The 17,295-nt window shown below is 38.8% G+C and overlaps 1 protein-coding gene across 3 annotated transcripts in view; it reads left to right on the top strand.

Moving 5' to 3' along the window:
* ZFYVE28 (zinc finger FYVE-type containing 28) overlaps positions 1 to 17,295 on the top strand; it is a 153,995-nt gene that overhangs the window by 64,042 nt on the left and 72,658 nt on the right. For all 3 annotated transcript variants that reach the window (XM_062575259.1, XM_062575258.1, XM_062575260.1), the window contains exon 2: positions 14,577 to 14,717. In XM_062575259.1, the coding sequence (XP_062431243.1) occupies positions 14,577 to 14,717 (141 nt within the window). The remainder of the gene's footprint in view (positions 1 to 14,576; positions 14,718 to 17,295) is intronic.

Genomic DNA, 17,295 nt, shown 5'->3' with positions numbered 1-17,295 from the left:
AATAGTGTAGGATTCTTCAACCTGGAAAAGAAGAAATGTTTGGGGAAAAGAAATGACATGATAGATGCGTATGTGACAATACTGTGAAGTAGTGGGCCGGGGAAGAGATGTATGTTGCTTCTAATGGTATAAAATTTTAGGGACATTGAATGAAGCTGGTTCAAAACAAAAGATTTGAAGTTTCTCTTATAGTACGTGATTGACCTGTGGAACACCTTGCCTTAGAATGCTGCAGATGCCCAGTGTTTATGCTGTTTTCAAAAAGCAGCTGAACAAATGGAAGAAAAATAGTCCTAGACACCACTCTGCTTCAGGAAGTTGCTTAGCTACAAAATCCAGCTATCTACATAGGTTTTAGGTATCTGCTGTGACGACAGCTGATAATGGGATCCTGAGCTAGACAGACACTTCCTCCATCCTTGTATTGCTATTCTTTATTGTATATGGGAGACAGAGGTTACTCCATGTATTTGGAATGAGAATGTATTGGGTTCTCATTTATTAGCTTTAAAAATTCTGTCAACTTAATGGGTTTTTGTGAACCTAAGAAGTTGCTGAATTAGTTTTTAGACTTCCTACCATCAGTTTCAATTAATTCTGCCCACTGTAGGTAGCAGTAGTGTGGAGGGATCCTACTCTCAGTGTTTATCTTCCACTCCTTGTGTGTGAGCTGACTTGCTTAGTTAATATCCATGCTCATGTGATGTCTTCAGAGCGCCTTTGAAAAAGTATGACTAGTTTACTGGCACAGTTAATCCAAGGCAATGAACATTTAAATATCAAAGTAAAACCTTCAGATTTGCTATTGTAATGACACTTTTGAGGGAGGAGTGATAGCACTACATTAAATAAGTTTGCAAAGCTACACGTTTTCTGATTAAAAGAAGATGGGAGCAACTCATGCTGTCCTCTTATATTTTGCAACTTGTTTGTTGTCATTGAGCCTATAAACCTGACATCAAGCATGTGCTGAAGTGTTGCAGTGTAAATAAATGCAGTAGAAATGTGGTGGTAATTTTTTTTGCTTTAAGAAAAGCTTGAGTAAAAACAGATGATTCTAGGCTGCCTGTTCTGCTCTTGTAAGGCGACGGAGGGGGTGGGGGAAGAGTAACATGCCTGGAGCCCTTTAACATAAAGGTCACAGAACAGTTGACCCCTGGAGATCACCTAATCCCACCCCCCTGCTCAAACAGTACTTTGCCCAGGATTGTGTCCAGATAGCTTTGAATATTTCCAAGGAAGGAGTTGGGCAAACTACTCCAGTGCTCTGTCATTCTCACAGTAAAGAGGTTTTCTGTCACTTTCAGACAGAGCTTCCTGTGTTTCAGTTTGTGCCCATTGCCTCTCGTCGTGTCGCTGGACATGAGTGAGAAGAGCCTGGCTCTCTTTTGCTCCCTCCCTTCAGATACTGCTAAGATTTCTCCCTCGGTCTTCTCTTCTCCAGGCTGATGAGTCCCAGCTCTCTTAGTCTCTCCGTCTGTCAGTTGCTCCAAGCCTTTCATCACCTTCATGGCCCTTTGCTGGACTGTCTGCAATAGCGTCATGTCTCTCTTGTACTGGGGAGCCCAGAACTGGACACAGTACTTGAGAGGAGGCCTCCCCAGGGCTGAGTAGAGGGGCAGGATCACCTCCCTCGACCTGCTGGCAACGCTCTTCCCAATGCACCCCAGGAGACCATTGGCCTTCTTGGTCACAAGGGCACATTGCTGGCTCATGGTCAATCTATCATCCACCAGCACTCCCAGGTCTTTCTCTGCAGAGCTGCTCTCCAGCAGGTCAGCCCCCACCTTGTACTGGTGCCTAGGGTTATTCCTCCCTTGGTGCAGGACTCTGCACTTGCCCTTGTTGAACCTCAGGAGGTTCCTCTCTGCCCAGCTCTCCAGCCTGTCCAGGTCTCTCTGAATGGCAGCACAGCCCTCAGGTGTATCGGCCACTCCTCCCAGCTTGGTATCATGGGCAAACTTGCTGAGGAGGCACTCTGTCCCCTCACCCAGGTCATTGATGAAGAAGTTGAGACTGTTTCTCAGTATGATTCAGGACCACAGCAGCATAACCAAATCATGATGAAGGCTTCTTAGCAATATGGTAATATAAATACTATACTATATAGGGCTATTAAATTGTATATATAAAAAAAGACGTAACAGTTTTTTGAAAATTGTATTGTTATTTCTAAACTAAAATTAAGCCATGTTTTTCCTTTAAGAAGCAAATACCCTAAAGATGCAATATAGCGAATATGAGGGGTAGCATAAAACCCATGAATACTCACTTTTTGCGAGTTTTTGTTTGTTGTCATCTTAGATTTTAATAAATATGAGTTAAGACATTTTTTTAGTGCCAGTGACTTTTTATCACTTTCTTCAGATGTTATGAAAAAAGTAGATGTTGCAAAGCAGTTGTTTTGTGTATGTGAGATGGTAAGTAGAGAGCTAAGGAAAAGTGATATCTCAGATTTGTAGCCTGATGCTTTCTGTTTTATCCTTTTGTTATCAGCAACCACTTCAATCTATTAGTTTGATGCTTTATGTGAAGTTTCCCAATGGCAAGCAGCAAAGATCTTTTTTCCCATGTGGGAGAATGAAGAGAGAACAATACTTTATAACTGTGTTTATTTTAACTGCAAATTACTGTCTTTATTTCCACCACCTAAAATGTTGCCAGGAGTCTTAGACAACCTCTTGTAGCTGAGGTCTAATGTCAAATTCATTTGTGTTTTTTTGAATAGGCTTTCTTTTTTGTTGAATAGGATCCTGGTGTGGTAAGAGGTTTGAACTCATGAGTGTACATCTACTCTGGGGGGCAGCTCTAAGCTGCATGCTGAGAAGAAGGAGGTTATCCTTAATACCTGAATACTTTATGCACTGAAGCATTCCATATACATTGATCACATACTATGTTTTATCATGTTTTTTTTCCCCCTTACATATTCACATAAGTGTAACTTATTTCTGTCTTTCTACGTTAGACATGATAGCAACAAAACAGCCTTAGGGATAATAGCTGGTTTGGGCAGAGAATAGTCAAAACCTGACTAGCTTACTGTGACAGAAAAACATTAACCTTGAGTACTCTTTTTGTTGCCTATTTTTAAAAATAGATACAGAGAAAATACATGCTTAAAATTAATTCTGGTAATTCACTATATTTCAGTTTCTTCTTATTCCTTCTGAAAGAAATGTGACATTTTAGGTGCCATTCTGAGCTGGGATTGTTCTTCATGAACTGTTACTTTAAACATAAGCTATGCATAAGTACTGTTTCTTAGAAATGATTTAAAAATAATTTCTATGCTGGAGAATCCCTCTATATTTTGCTTTGAGAAGTCTTCTATAGTATGAATATCTTGGTTCTTTGCTGAGAAGAAAAGACTGTGAATTTGGAGGCTTCAGATTGAGAATCTCATGGTTTTCAGTAGAAGGCATAAGAAATTCTTTTTAATGTTAGTCTGGATGGAATGACAGTCCACTGTGTTTGTGAAGATGATGTCCCCATATTGGTATATCTTGGCATGATAAATGTGCTTTGTACTGGTGAGGTGAAGGAGGTCAGAAAATGGAAGACAGCAGTAGAAAGATTTGGAGGTACAACGCAGGCAGGTGTGCGTCATCCCCTCGGAGAGAGACGGTTCGAGGGTCAGGAGGGTGTAAAGACCAGTCTGCCAAAACAAATTCGTATGTGCTGCATCTTCAGATAGTCTAGCAGCATCTGGTTTTAAGAAGCCTGAGAGAGTCTTTGAGGTGTTCGAGGTAATGAGTGAAAAGCTTCTTTTATATAGTTTCCATTCTTGATATATTGCCACTGTTAAGAGTTTTTTTTTTTAATATATATATAATAACTGTATTCTGGCTTCCACATTTTTCTAGGAAGTTGGCATGATTGAGTTGATGCAACAGGACAATGATTTCTTCCAAATTCCAGTTCTGAGAATTCAGTGATGCTTGTAGTGAGAGATACTAGGGCAAGGCTTTATTGTAGCATCGTCCATTGTAAGTGAGAATAAATTCCTCAGTACGTGAAGCATGTAAGAGTCATGTGCTACAATTCATTTTGAAGTGCATGACAGTGTTCTGCTAGGGAGTTTTCCCATCTGTTACAGAGGATGATGCATGGGGAGGAATATTGATTCAAAATTGGCCTAGGCAGTATTTAGAAAAAAAGGAACAAATTACTTTGCTATTTAAATTCTGTTTTTTTTTTTCTTCAGAATTTTGCATGGAGTATGTCTTGCTCTAAGTCCCAACAAGTTTTTAATGTACCAACATATCTAGAGAGAAAAGTCTCTCTTAATAGCAAGACTTTATTAGCCCGCATGGTGTACTGGGGGGACTGCAGTTCCAGCTGGAACGGGAGCAGCAGAGCCCCAGAGCTCTGGTTGTGTTACAGGGGAGGAGCGTGCGGCGTACGCCTAACGGTGGGCTGGCACACTGGTGTCCTTGGGCTCTGCTGGATAAATTTGGGGTGGTTAAGGCAGGCTGTCTTTTCTGTACATGTACATCTCCGCTTCCCAGGAGTGCTGACAGCTTTGTGGTAAGAAACATGTATGATCATCAGGAGCCCTAGCAGCCTCCTGATTTTTCATGTTTTCTGTAATGGAATTGTTTCCTGAGGAATGAAATTGCTTTTAATGACTCTTCTGGTAATTTGGCAACTTTCAGTTTACAGGCAGTGTGGTTTATTATTTTATACAATAAAATAACTTGCATCGTTTCCCTGAAATCATCTTTCACAAAGAATTTATTCCATCTTTAATGGTATAATCAGTTGCAAGGGATAGCAAATTAAGTCAGGAACAGTTCCCACACTTTGCAGCAGGAATTTTTTATTTACACACACACACACATGGACACATATATGTACACACATGTATGTCTGTCTATATATGTGTGTACACATGTCTGTAAAAGTTGATGTAATATTCATAATTTAATATAACATAATGTAATATGCTAATGAAGTTAAAGTTGCTTCATTTACTCTAGGATTCATCTTGTTAGAAGGGTTGCATTCATCATGGCTTTAGAAGTTAACTTTGATGGTTGATTGCTGTGTGATAAATTGGATTTGAGCCTCAGAAGTTACTAATGAGCAAGGCAACGAGATTTATTATGAAACTCACAACATGCTTTTCGGAGGGGAGGTGAGATTTGTTCAGGGCTTATAAATCCATCATTTAAATGAGATTACTTAGAGGGTTCCCCCCCATCTTTGCACTGCTCTCAACACCGTTAGTGATGTTAGCTGCTCTCTCAGTCTGGGTATTTTTGTTTGTGCTTTTTTGTATCTTATGCTTGTAGATTCTTACTACATTCCTCCATAGTGCCTGAGCATTCAGTGTTGTGTTGAACAAAGTGACTATGGTATTTCGTGCCTCACTCATTTTCTTTAATTGAGAGAAACTGTGTTTCAAACTGATCTTTCAGAAACAATCTGCATTCATATACCTCCTGGAAATTAATTTTTGGCAGTAAAACTTCTGAAATTAGTTTGCAGTGTATGGAATATGTGTGTATATCAGAATATGTTGTACTGTAATCAGTCAGTACTTCCACCATCCTACTAATATGCTTTTTTCCTTTCTCTGTTATTTCCCTTTCTCTTGTCTTCAGCTATGCTGGGGCCTGGCCAGTAGTTATGCTGGTGTAGGTGATGCTAGGAATAAACACGAGCAGTAGCTGCTTGGGGAGTAGAGGCATAGTGCCATCCTGATTTACGTTGCTGTGTTTTCAGTACATTTCAAACAACATCATTGTGTTTCACTGAATACAAATCATATTTGACACCTCTCCCAGATGTACACGTATCCCCTAACTTAATCAATTCTAGACTATGTTCTTGCCCCTGTCACCTCCAGTTAATAAATTCTGGACTTCATTTCCCTCTCAAATAAAGAAAAAAGGTAAGTGGACAGATGTGTATGATGGGATGGATTCATATATTTAACTTTGCAATCACTGGGAATAATTTTGTTTCCAAATGGCAAAAAATGATATGTTCACTGTTTAATTTTTTTTTTTAATTCAGAGAAAAATATTCACTATTTCTCAATTGAAAAGTAGTAAGTAACTCTGATCCTAGATGGTGCATATGCTGAGCCTCCTGTCAGATGCCATATGCATAGTGAAATCAATAGAGGTTCTTACCCTGTTATGGTTTTAATACTTAAGATACAGAAACTCCAGCAGGTGTTTTTCTCTAAGGCTTTGTAAGCACTAGAATTCCTTGCCCCATTCATTATATGCCAGAAATGTCATGAGTCTGCCTCTGCTTTTGGTATGGTGCCTGCTGGAGTTCATTAGAGGAGCCTACGTTGGGGTATTAGAACCTATTTGAAATCCTAATGTGACACACTAATATGTAGTGACTATGATTTTTGTTTTTTGTTGTTTGTATTTTTCACCCTCAATAAAAGAATATAAAACTGTCCAGCTCAGGAAAATTTATGCCTAAAAATGGGCATAAAGAATAGCTGTACAAACCCATTTGTTTCCCAAGAGAGATTTCCTGTGTGACCAGGAGACCAAGGAGAGACCTTGAGGATATTGTATTGTCTGAAAAGACCAAGGAATGCCTAATTGAGCAAAAAGATCCAATTCAGCAGGGGAATGCAGGCAGGGCCAGGTGAGCATCCTACCATGCACTGTCATCCAGTTTATTGTCTTGCAGCAAATTTATGTTTTTTGTGTGCTTACATCTTTTTTTTTTTTTTTTTTTTTTTTTTTTTTTTTAATGGATGGTCTATTCTGAAAGGTTTTTTTTGTTTTTGTTTTGTTTTGTTTGTTTTTTAGCAGGGGCTACAAAGTCCTATGCAATCATGCTGTCAATCTGTCTGGTGCCTTTTGCCTGTCTGTCTGCTGGCAATTTTCAAAACCACTCTTCATGTTCAGGCAAGCTGGACAGAAGGATCCTCAGATCAGTAGCAAGTTCTTAGAAGCAAGAATGTTCCCAGAAGTTGCGTGGAGGTGGGAACTTTATGCCCAGTGGAGAAGAGAGACGATGTTAAGTGTTCTGACTGAAGGGCTCTGTTGTGCGTGTATTCCTTGAGGATTACATGACTTAGCTGAAATAGATAAAAACTTTTACCACAAAGGCATTTCTTTGATATTATTGTCCAATGGAAAGCAGAAGCTGGAAAAAGCTCACGTGATGAGTATTTGATAAGATCGGTTTCTGCCATCACTGGACTTGAGCAAATGCTTTTAGGAACAATGTTCTGATGAAATCTTTTTTGCTGTAATGATCAATTGTGCTAGTGATACGAGGCAAAAGTAGCTGTTGTGTTTTGAACATCTTGCCAGATGTTCAACCTGAGCTTATTGAAAGCTTCTTACAAAGCAAATTAGGTTTTGTACGAGCAACTTTACACAGATGATTGTGCTTTTTTGAATATCATATAGGGCACCTCAAATTCATCCTTAACAAGCTTGCTGACACAGACAAAAATAAAAATGCTCTTTCAATACAAAGAAAGCTAAGTGTTGTGCTTTGCCTGTTAATACCTGAGTGGGACTATGTAATAACTCACGTATAATCAGCAGGCTTGAACTCATTGCTGGATCGTTTTTTTTTTTTTTTTTTTTTTTTTTTAATCTCGTTGGAGAATCTATGCCCTGATTAAGACCTTTATTTCTTGATCCAGAAGTACAATATATGGGAGATTATTTAAAATAAGTTGGTATTGAACAACAGGTCAAAATAGCTATTCCACCATGGCTGCTAAACGTGCTATCTAACTGCGTAACTGAATATATTTAAAACAGTCAGGACCTTGTGATACACAGAACACATTGTCATCTTGTACAATAAATTGTTTTCCAAAATGTTAGGCCTTTTTTTTTTTTCGTGGAGATCAAATTCTTAACCTATAGTCTTTCCAAATTCCCAGCTCAATGAGGACATGCTTCCATTTGTGAAGACCCTTTCCTGAATTCTGTGCAGTCGTTTAGTTGTTCGTATTTGGGACTTTCTGATAACTGCTGTGTTTATTGAGAATATGGAAAGTTTGAAGCTGATTCACTTTGGCAGTGTGACAGTACCCTTCTTGCCTTTCCCTGCAAATACAGTAGACAAAACAGATTTAGACCAGAAACAACTGGGTCCTGGTAATAGAGGCATACAACCCCCCCCCCCCTTTCCATACCAAGCAGGGGTGAAGGAAGCTGCGCAGGTATGAATGCCGTGGCCTTTCTCTGAAGCTTTTCACTTCAGCTTCAGCTGTTAGAGTCTCACTGCTTGTAGCGTAAGAGAAATTGTAGAGGAGCTAATTGATGTTTCCTAACGAACCCTGAGGAAGGATAGCACGGTAAGGCACTTACTACAGTTAAAACCGGCACACCTGGGCTGTCCGGTCCAGGAGAGAGGTTATGTTGTTCTCTGGTCAGAAAGCAACGCTGATTTACCATCAGCAAAATGCATAGAATTAGTAGTTTTCCATAAGGATTCAGTTAGGGTTTCTAAGTGTGTGGGAGAGACGTAAATGCGCAGAATGCTAGAAAAGCGCAAATGAACGACCGAGATCCGCAGCGTTCGCTCACGCTCCCCGGGGTGGTATTTTAAGCAGGGTGAGGGAGTAGCTGCTGTTCTGAAGCAGTTCACAGCTGATGAATGCTCTTTTCCTGAGGATAACTGACAGGCATCACAAGATAATTCTGTCGCTTGCTAGGATCTCGCTCATCTCCAGGGTTTCCTTGCTTCAGTCTTTCCTCTTGAGTTCATTTGTGATGATTACGTATTTTATGTGGGGGGCTTGAGGGGCGGCGGGGGGCTCCGTGCCTGCCGTGATGTCAGTAGAAGAAAAGCCCGAAGGGTTTACCTCCCTGCCACGGGTCGTAGAAACTGCATGGAAAAGTTCTCATTGGTGTTAAAATTGCTTATGATTCAGTACGGGCTGATGTCAGTTATGTTCGTAAGACCGAGCTTTTTAATATGTTGGATAGATGAGAAAGAAACAGTATTTGTACTCGAAAGCTGTCTGTGTTTAAAACTGCTCGAAAGATTCTTGTAGTTTTGTGTCTCAGAAAGGAAATCCTCCACAAGAAGAATCCATATATCTAGAAATGTCATTTTCAAAGCAATACTCAAATTTTGAAATTACTGAACAGCTTAAGGTTTATCTCTTAGCATCCTGCCTTCTCATTGTAGTATCAGTTTTCTTTCTAGCAGTTTGCTTTTGTCCTATGAAGAAATGTCTGTGCTAAAATTCCTTACTTGCCCTCTAAGTGCATCTCTCTACACTTTTTTTCTGGTTACAGCTTCAGTTTTTGACGAAGACCAGTTTGCTTACAAGATGTGGTAATGATGTCTTTTCATTTGATAATATGTAATAAGTAATCATACAGGCCTGTTATTTATCTAAAAAATTTTAAGTGTAACATAAGAATTAGTGAATATGTACTCCACATCTCCCAAATTGTTTTCTTTCTAACATTCTCCTATAGTCTATATAAATCCTGATTAAAAATCTAATCAGAATTTATTATGCAGCAAACTGAGCTCATCTAGTCTGAGTGAGTAGTCATTGGTAGAACTTTATTGGCAAAAACTGAGTTTAGCAAGTTCAATAGGTCTATAGTACTTTCTCTTGTAGACTGGATGTACTAAGCCTGTCAATGGTATACTAAACTTAATGACTGACCAAAGGAGAGCAGAAAATGAAGAGTGATACTTGATAAAAAGTAAAAGAAAAAAAGTTTTTTTAAAAAATGGTGATTTTTCATAAAGAGAAGACTGGAACGTTGCAATATTACACAATGATGTAATATTGTCCAGATGGTCTCCTCTAGTTCATGTGCTATATGGAATTAAATATGCATGATGTGGCTAAATGTTTTTAAAAAACATATGTGACTGATTCCCATCTTTATATATGAGTGATAATCAATGTATATCATACAAATCAGTATAATTAATAATGACCAATCTGTAAATGATGGTCTAAAATGTGTAAAGCCTGTGGCCTGGCAGTGCGGTTAATCATGGGCTGCCAGTATAGCTACACAGAATAACTGGATCGTTTAGTGGGCTGAATCCATTTGAACGTTAGATGTGAAGCATAAAGAAACGCTAGAGACGGGCAGTGCAGGGTATTCCTACAGAACAGGAACGACTCCTGCCCGGATAGCTGAGTCGGGATGCCACCAGGCTCACAGGTGACCCAGCGCAAGAACCAGCTGTGTGATCTCCCAGGGGGATGTGGTGGAAATAGGTGAATAGAGGTAACACAAAAACTGGATGGCTTAGTGGAAAAAGGCAAAACAAGAGCAAATACCTATCTAGTATTTAGAAGTTGAAGTCCAGCAAATAAAAGCAAGAAATTAGATACATGAATTTGATGGTAAATGTGGTAATTTCTGAAAAAAAAAAAACAGCAGGATAAGTGGTAGGTTCTCTGTCAGGGACTTTCAAATAAGATCTTCTGCATTATTAATTTAAACAGATGATGATGGGAATAACCAATCTGTGCTGTGCCATAGAAGAGTAATAAGTAATTCACAAGGAATCGTTTGAACCATATTTTGCATCAACTGAAAGCGAAAATTAACATTGAGAATGGTATTAGCTTATGTTTTCTGATACCAATTGGAACAAATTAATTTAGAAAGTTGTGAATATTCATTTCAAATGGCCTCATACTAAGAGACATAGATTTTCATGCAGCTTCATCTTGGTGGGGACCCTGTAAGATGGGCACAATCAGCTCCCACTGCTAATCCATGTGAACATAGCACATAGAGAGAACTTGATTAAAACTTTATCTCCAATTTGAAAGATCAGACGTTTGAGTTGAAAAACTCATCTTTATGGTTTTTGCTTTCAGTCAGTCTTAAGATTCCCTATTTAACTTAAGCAGTGCAATTTAGATGCTTATAAATAGTCACGTGTTACCAAAACTTAGCACTTGAGTTCCTGCGTCTTTAGTTAACAACTTTGTCTAGAAAGTTTTAATGAATGTAGACAAATGTTAAAGGAAAAAATAAAAATCGGAAATAATCGATGGGATTTGAGTGGGAAATGCTGAAAAAATGCTGTATGGAGGCTTATTCTGTAAATACAGAAATTTAGCCCAAGACTCAATTTAGGAGTTTAGTTAGATGGCTTCCCTCTTACTATCATTCTTTCTGAATTTTGTTTCCTTGGTTTCATTACTATGTATTGCAGGCTTTATCCTTCTCCTTGGATATTTTTGTATCAAGGCTATAGTGAAGATACCGTCCAAGACCAACTGTTTGATCTTTTACATTTGCTTAGTGCATCTTAGCTGTTTAGTAAGAGATAACATTGAAGGGGTTAAGAGGAAGGGCCTTAAGATTGAAAAGGTTTATTTTGTAATAAGTATATGGCTTCCCTTTGGGGAAAAAACCCCACTTTAATTACTATATGTTTTAGCTCCTTTGAAAGGTATTTCATTGGTGACTTGCCTCAGAATTTTAATGGTTTGACCTAGTGATGAGGAACACTTTGCAGCAGTATTACAGCTCATGATGATGTTAAAGATAGCCTTAAACTCCTTGTGTTTGTGCACAAGCAAGGCGCGTAAGAACACGAGTCTCTGCTCAGGAATGGTTTTTGTTGCCTCGTTAAATCGCTGAGGGAGGAGCAGTACAGCAAGTAAGTGTAAGGTAGTACTTAGCATAATTTAAAAGATTAAATCTTTTTTCTGCTGTCTTATTACAATAAAATATTTGCTGTAGTTAATTTTTTGCTCCCGTCAAGAGCAGAGGATGTATACTGATCTCTTTAAAAGGTATTAAAAATACCTTTTAAAAAAGGTATTAATACCTTTTTAATTAATTGTTCCTTCTCAGGGACTCTACAGCTGTGTGTGTTTTGATGCTGTTGTACCGGCCTGAACGGGTTTTTCTGCAGGATATGTATTTTGTGCAGGCTAAAACTGGGAATTGAATAGCATGCTGTGGTAGTATTTATTGAATGCTTTTTTGAAGTTAATGAAGCAGAAGTTACTCTGCTTTTTTCAAGAATTCACGGCGGCGTTTTCTGCGCTCTCGGCGCGTTAGGGTGCGCTGGGGTCTGTTACCGATCGTGGCGGCGTCCCCGGCGCCGCTCTGCTGCGGCCCCTCTGCAGAGGCCGTGCTCACGGCCCGAGCCTGGCGGGGCCTTGTGTGCCTGGCTGTTGGCAAAGTATGTGAGATGTTCGACTTCAGAGTATAGCTGTTATCACCTCTATTAGTGCTTTAAACCTGGAGTTTGCTAATTTTTACTCTTGCTGCAAACCTATGCCCGTCCCTTCAAAAATATCTTACTTCATCTTTTTATAATAGGGGAAATGTTTTCTATATTTCAAACAGAGAATGTTAAGTTGTGCAACATATATTTCATCATTATACCCTCAGTATTTTTGTCCTTTTTTGCCATTTGTTGTTCTGAATAATTTTATCTTTCAAAGTCATACTGTCTTCCATTTTGCTATTGAGTATTTTCCTTATTTTTTACATTTGTCTTGTACTATTGCATGTCTAGCTCTGATCTGCATTATCTATCATTTAAAATGTTTTACACTTTGCTAATTTCTATGCTTTTGCTATTTCTTCATTTTTAAAAGCAATATTTTCTTTTTACCCAATGATTTTCTTTACCTGTAAGATTTTTTTCTTATGTTATTTTGTCTTCAATGTTTGACTTTCTTTAAATTGCTTCCATGTTATTTGGGCTTTACACATAACTCAGTCTTGGTGGAAGTAACTTTGTACTGTTTCATTCTTCCATGTTTTAAGAACCCCTTTCAGATATTTTTCAGCTATTTTTTGCTCTGCTTGATGTTCAGTCTCATCTGACAACAACTACTTATGTCTAATTGCCAGTCTATAGGTAGTATAGACAAATGGTTTTTACACTATGTGCCTATTCCATCGAATTTGATTAAAAAGAAAAAAAAGTATACATACCTCCTGAATAGACTGTGTATGGTTTACTAACTCCTTGTTTAGGAAAAAAAAGTTTTGTTTATCTGAAACCCTTGAATCTTTCACCAAGTTCACGGCATCTATGAAATAATACTGGTTCCTTTCCTCCATCTGTATCTCCAGTCTCTTGTAACATTCAAAATTCTTCTTTTTTCCCCCCCAACACTGACTTCAATTATTTTTTGAATATTTAGATGGAAGCTTTTGTAGGCATCAGAATTTCCAGTCACTGATGAATGTTTAAATTATTCCTTTTAGGGCACAGGCTTTTATTTACTATTTTAATGACTGACCTGCTGGAAAGCAGCTCTGCAGAGAAGGTACTGGTGGTCAACAAGTTGACCATGAGCCAGCCATGTGCCCCTGTGGCTACGAAGGCCAATGGTATCCTGGGCTGCATTAGGAAGTGCCTTGCCAACAGGTTGAGGGAGGTGATCCTCCACCTCTGCTCAGCCCTGGAGAGGCCGTATCTGGAGTACTGCGTCCAGTTCTGGGCTCCCCAGTACAAGAGAGACATGGAGCTACTGGAGAGAGTCCAGCGTAGGGCTGCAAAGATCATTAGGGGACTGGGCCATTCCCCTGTGAGGAACGGCTGCGAGAGCTGGGCCTCTTCAGCCTGGGGAAGAGAAGACATCTTATCAATGTCTACAAACACCTAAAGGGAGGGTGTCAAGGGGATGGGGCCAGATTCTTTTCAGCAACAGGACAAGAAGCAGCAGGCAGAAACTGAAGGACAGGAAGTTCTGCCTGAATACAAGGAAAAGCTTCTTTCCCATGAGAGTGACAGAGGCCTGGCACAGGTTGCCCAGAGAGGTTGTGGAGTCTCCTACTCTGGAGATCTTCAAAACCCACCTGGATGCAACCCTGTCTACCATGCTCCAGGTGACCCTGCTTAGGCAGGGAAGTTGGACTCGATGATCTCCAGAGGTCCCTTCCAACCTCAACTGTTCTGTGATTCTGTGTCAATTACATTGTTGTTCTTCTGTAACTGCTATTTGGTTTTAATGTGAATGAAAATCCATCATGATAATTCTGCTTTTTGCCACTCAGAAGACTTGTGGCATAGTTTTCTGTCTGAATTGTCTCAGTCCAATTATTTGCATTGTCAAATCTTTACAGGGCATCTGTTCTGCCCTGGTAACTTTTTTGGTAGATTTGGTAGATTCTGTGCATCTACCATCTGTGACTTGATTCTTGGGATTGTCAAAATGAGGATTATTGTGGCAAATCTGACCAGCTGGTGCACTAGCTTCTGCCCAGGGTCCTTCACAGTGCTTGATAGATCACAGTTTTCTTGCTCTTTTAACTTGGAAAGCAATTTTGGCTTATTTTGCCTAGAGCTGAAATGTATTATTTTGTTTTCAATAAACAGAACTTGTGATTCAGCTGTTTGCTCCACCATATAATTATGACAGAATTAGGGAGAAAGCCAGCAAGGCTTTGGAGAGAGTGGTATTTAATAATGCTTCAGGTTTGCTGTATGAGAGAGTTTTCTTCAAAGTAGAATAATTGTAAGTATGTGCAAGTGTCTTAAAATCATTCTTTTCCTTGCTGTCAGACTGCTAATCTGCCCGAAGAAAAAATAAAATAAGTAACTAAAGTACTTCTTTTTTAAGCAAAAAAATGTAATATGGTATATATATCTCTTTATTGCAGAGAACAGACCCACAGCTTCTTGCTCAGTTCTACTATGCTGATGAGGAACTAAATCAAGTAGCAGCTGAACTGGACAGTTTGGATGGAAGAAAAGACCCGCAGAGATGTACACTGCTAGTCAACCAGTTTCGCTCCTGTCAGGTAGTCAAAATGGCATCTTTTTGATTATATTGTGGTGTTTTTTTCTGTTTCTAAATTTATCTCCTTGTTCGTAGTCTTATCCCTGGAGATAAAGTTCATTCGCTGTTTCTCTGCAGGTGCGCAAGCTTTCGGATTGTTTTTATAGTATCAGTAAACCCTAGTAGCTTCTCTGAATGTAGTAGGAATGCAAGAAATGCAGATTCTGGCAGTTTCTTGGTCAGTTTAGTTGGCAAGAGAGACAGGGAGCTACTGGAGAGAGTCCAGCATAGGGCTACAAAGATGATCCGAGGGCTGGAGCACCTGCCCTATGAGGAACGGCTGCGAGAGCTGGGCCTCTTCAGCCTGGAGAAGAGAAGACTGAGGGGGGATCTTATCCATGTGTACAAGTACCTGAAGGGAGGGTGTCAAGGGGACGGGGCCAAACTCTTTTCAGTTGTCCCGTGGTAGAGGACAAGAGGCAACGGGCAGAAACTGAAGCACAGGGAAGTTCTGCCTGACCGTGAGGGGGAATTTCTTCCCTGTGAGAGTGACAGAGCACTGGCACAGGTTGCCCAGAGAGGTTGTGGAGTCTCCTTCTCTGGAGATCTTCAAGGCTCACCTGGATGCAACCCTGTCTACCATGCTGTAGGTGACCCTGCTGGGCAGGGGGGTTGGACTTGATGATCTCCAGAGGTCCCTTCCAGCCTTACTCATTCTATGATTCTATGCTATAGCTTGTTCCTGGGTCACTACCCTGTGACTCTTAATACTTCTGAAGTCTGATGATTCCTTTCTTTCTAACATCTTACTGCTACAAAAGCAATCTGTGGCAAGGGTTGAAAGATAGTTGCATTTTTTGTGTAGTTAGTTATTTTTAAAATTCATAATTTTCACCAGATTCTGCATAATAAGTCAGATCATAATCCAGTGTCATTTCAAATAATAATTTTATTAAATGAGACTTCCAAATTATTTTGTAACACTTTGTGTAAAAACAAAGTGTTTGGATTTTTTGTTGTTTACTTTTTTTGGTGGGGCTTGAAGATGATGTCAGCCTGGGGATCAAAACTGTTCTAATGGAAGGGGTGTACAAGCATCAAGCAATGCTTTTGTGGCCACAGGATATAGTTAAGCATATTCCCAATCTTTGCTCCAATCTTATCTTTTTTCCCCTCCATATATTATTAAGGTTTCCAGATTATCCTCCATGCTTATTTCCATAAAGCTTATTGAGACATAGTCTGTCCATCAGACTTTGGTGTTTTCTAGGAACAAAGTTTTCTAAAATCCCTATGATCTTCTATCTTTTCATCTGGACTTGAAATTAATTTACAAGGTCTATCTCTTATTTGTTCCTGAGTTGCTTATTTTCAGTTGAATTACTGATAGTATCTGCTTAATTACCAGGTGATGTTTTGAAATTTTATTCCATATCTCATTATCTAAGGGAGATAACTGTCTTTTTAAATTACTGCAGTTTCCTGAAGGACCAACAAGCCTTACAAATGGCAATTCCTTTTAAAGAGAGACTGTATTCTGTTGGATCTTTACTATCTCCAAAAAGCTGTGTTTTATATCTTTGTGTTCAGTTTAAAAATTCAGGGCTATTGTTAAAAGGGTTTCAAGTTTCTGACAGTGTATAGATGAATTCATACAACAAAAGATTCTGCCTAAAGATTGTAATGCTTTATAATGGACATACTTAATTTTTTCTATCTTAACAGAAAGGACATTTTAAGTATTAGTCAATCAAGTGGAAGGCATGGTGCTTTGAGAAGCCTCATGGTGGTGCTTTCCTATGGATATGCAGAAAACTTCAGTTTTCAAGATTGTTGACACTTCCTTACTAAAGAATTGCCATTCTTAATGTTACCTTATATTTTTTGGCCTTAATATTATTTGATTGATGATAAAATTACAATTTTTACAGTAAATTCTTTTTTTAAACATCTAAAAGATGTTGCAACTTGAATTTCAAATGCTGTGAGTTGACTGTATAGCATGATGCTAATTATCATAGTGATGAGTAAGAATCAAGGTCACTTTTCATTTACACATTAATGCACTATAGCAATTTGTTTCAATTATGGTACCTTACTGTAAAAATGACATCCTGCATTTTGCTTACTGTAAAAATTGCATTCTGCATTTGCATGTCAATAGCAGAATATTATGAGAACATAACACATGCATTAATATAATACCTTGCATTTCTTGTATTCATAATATCTGACAAAACACTTCTGGTACTACTTCCTGTTAAACTTAATGATAACTTAAGTAAGCCACGATAAATAATGGAAAGCAGGGATATTTTGTTAAATGAAAAAGAACACTAGCTAGAATGTCATACTTCAATTTATTGAACTTGATTATTGATAGTAGTAGAGGGAACACAAGTTATTAAGAAAAATGTATTTGCAACTGTGAATTTTGAGGAATTTGTAATGTTAGTTCATTTGCAACACAAATAATTCCTAAAACTATTTCTATGAGGGTTGAGATAAGGTATTCTTTCTTATGTTGCCCCTACCCCTCAATTTCAGAAAGTTCCTGACATCAGAGGGCTTATTTTGGTATTGAATGTTGAAGTAATGGT

Source organism: Rhea pennata, chromosome 4 (genome assembly GCF_028389875.1).
Source record: "Rhea pennata isolate bPtePen1 chromosome 4, bPtePen1.pri, whole genome shotgun sequence".
Lineage (NCBI taxonomy): Eukaryota > Metazoa > Chordata > Aves > Rheiformes > Rheidae > Rhea > Rhea pennata.
This window is presented reverse-complemented; position numbering and strand designations above follow the sequence as displayed.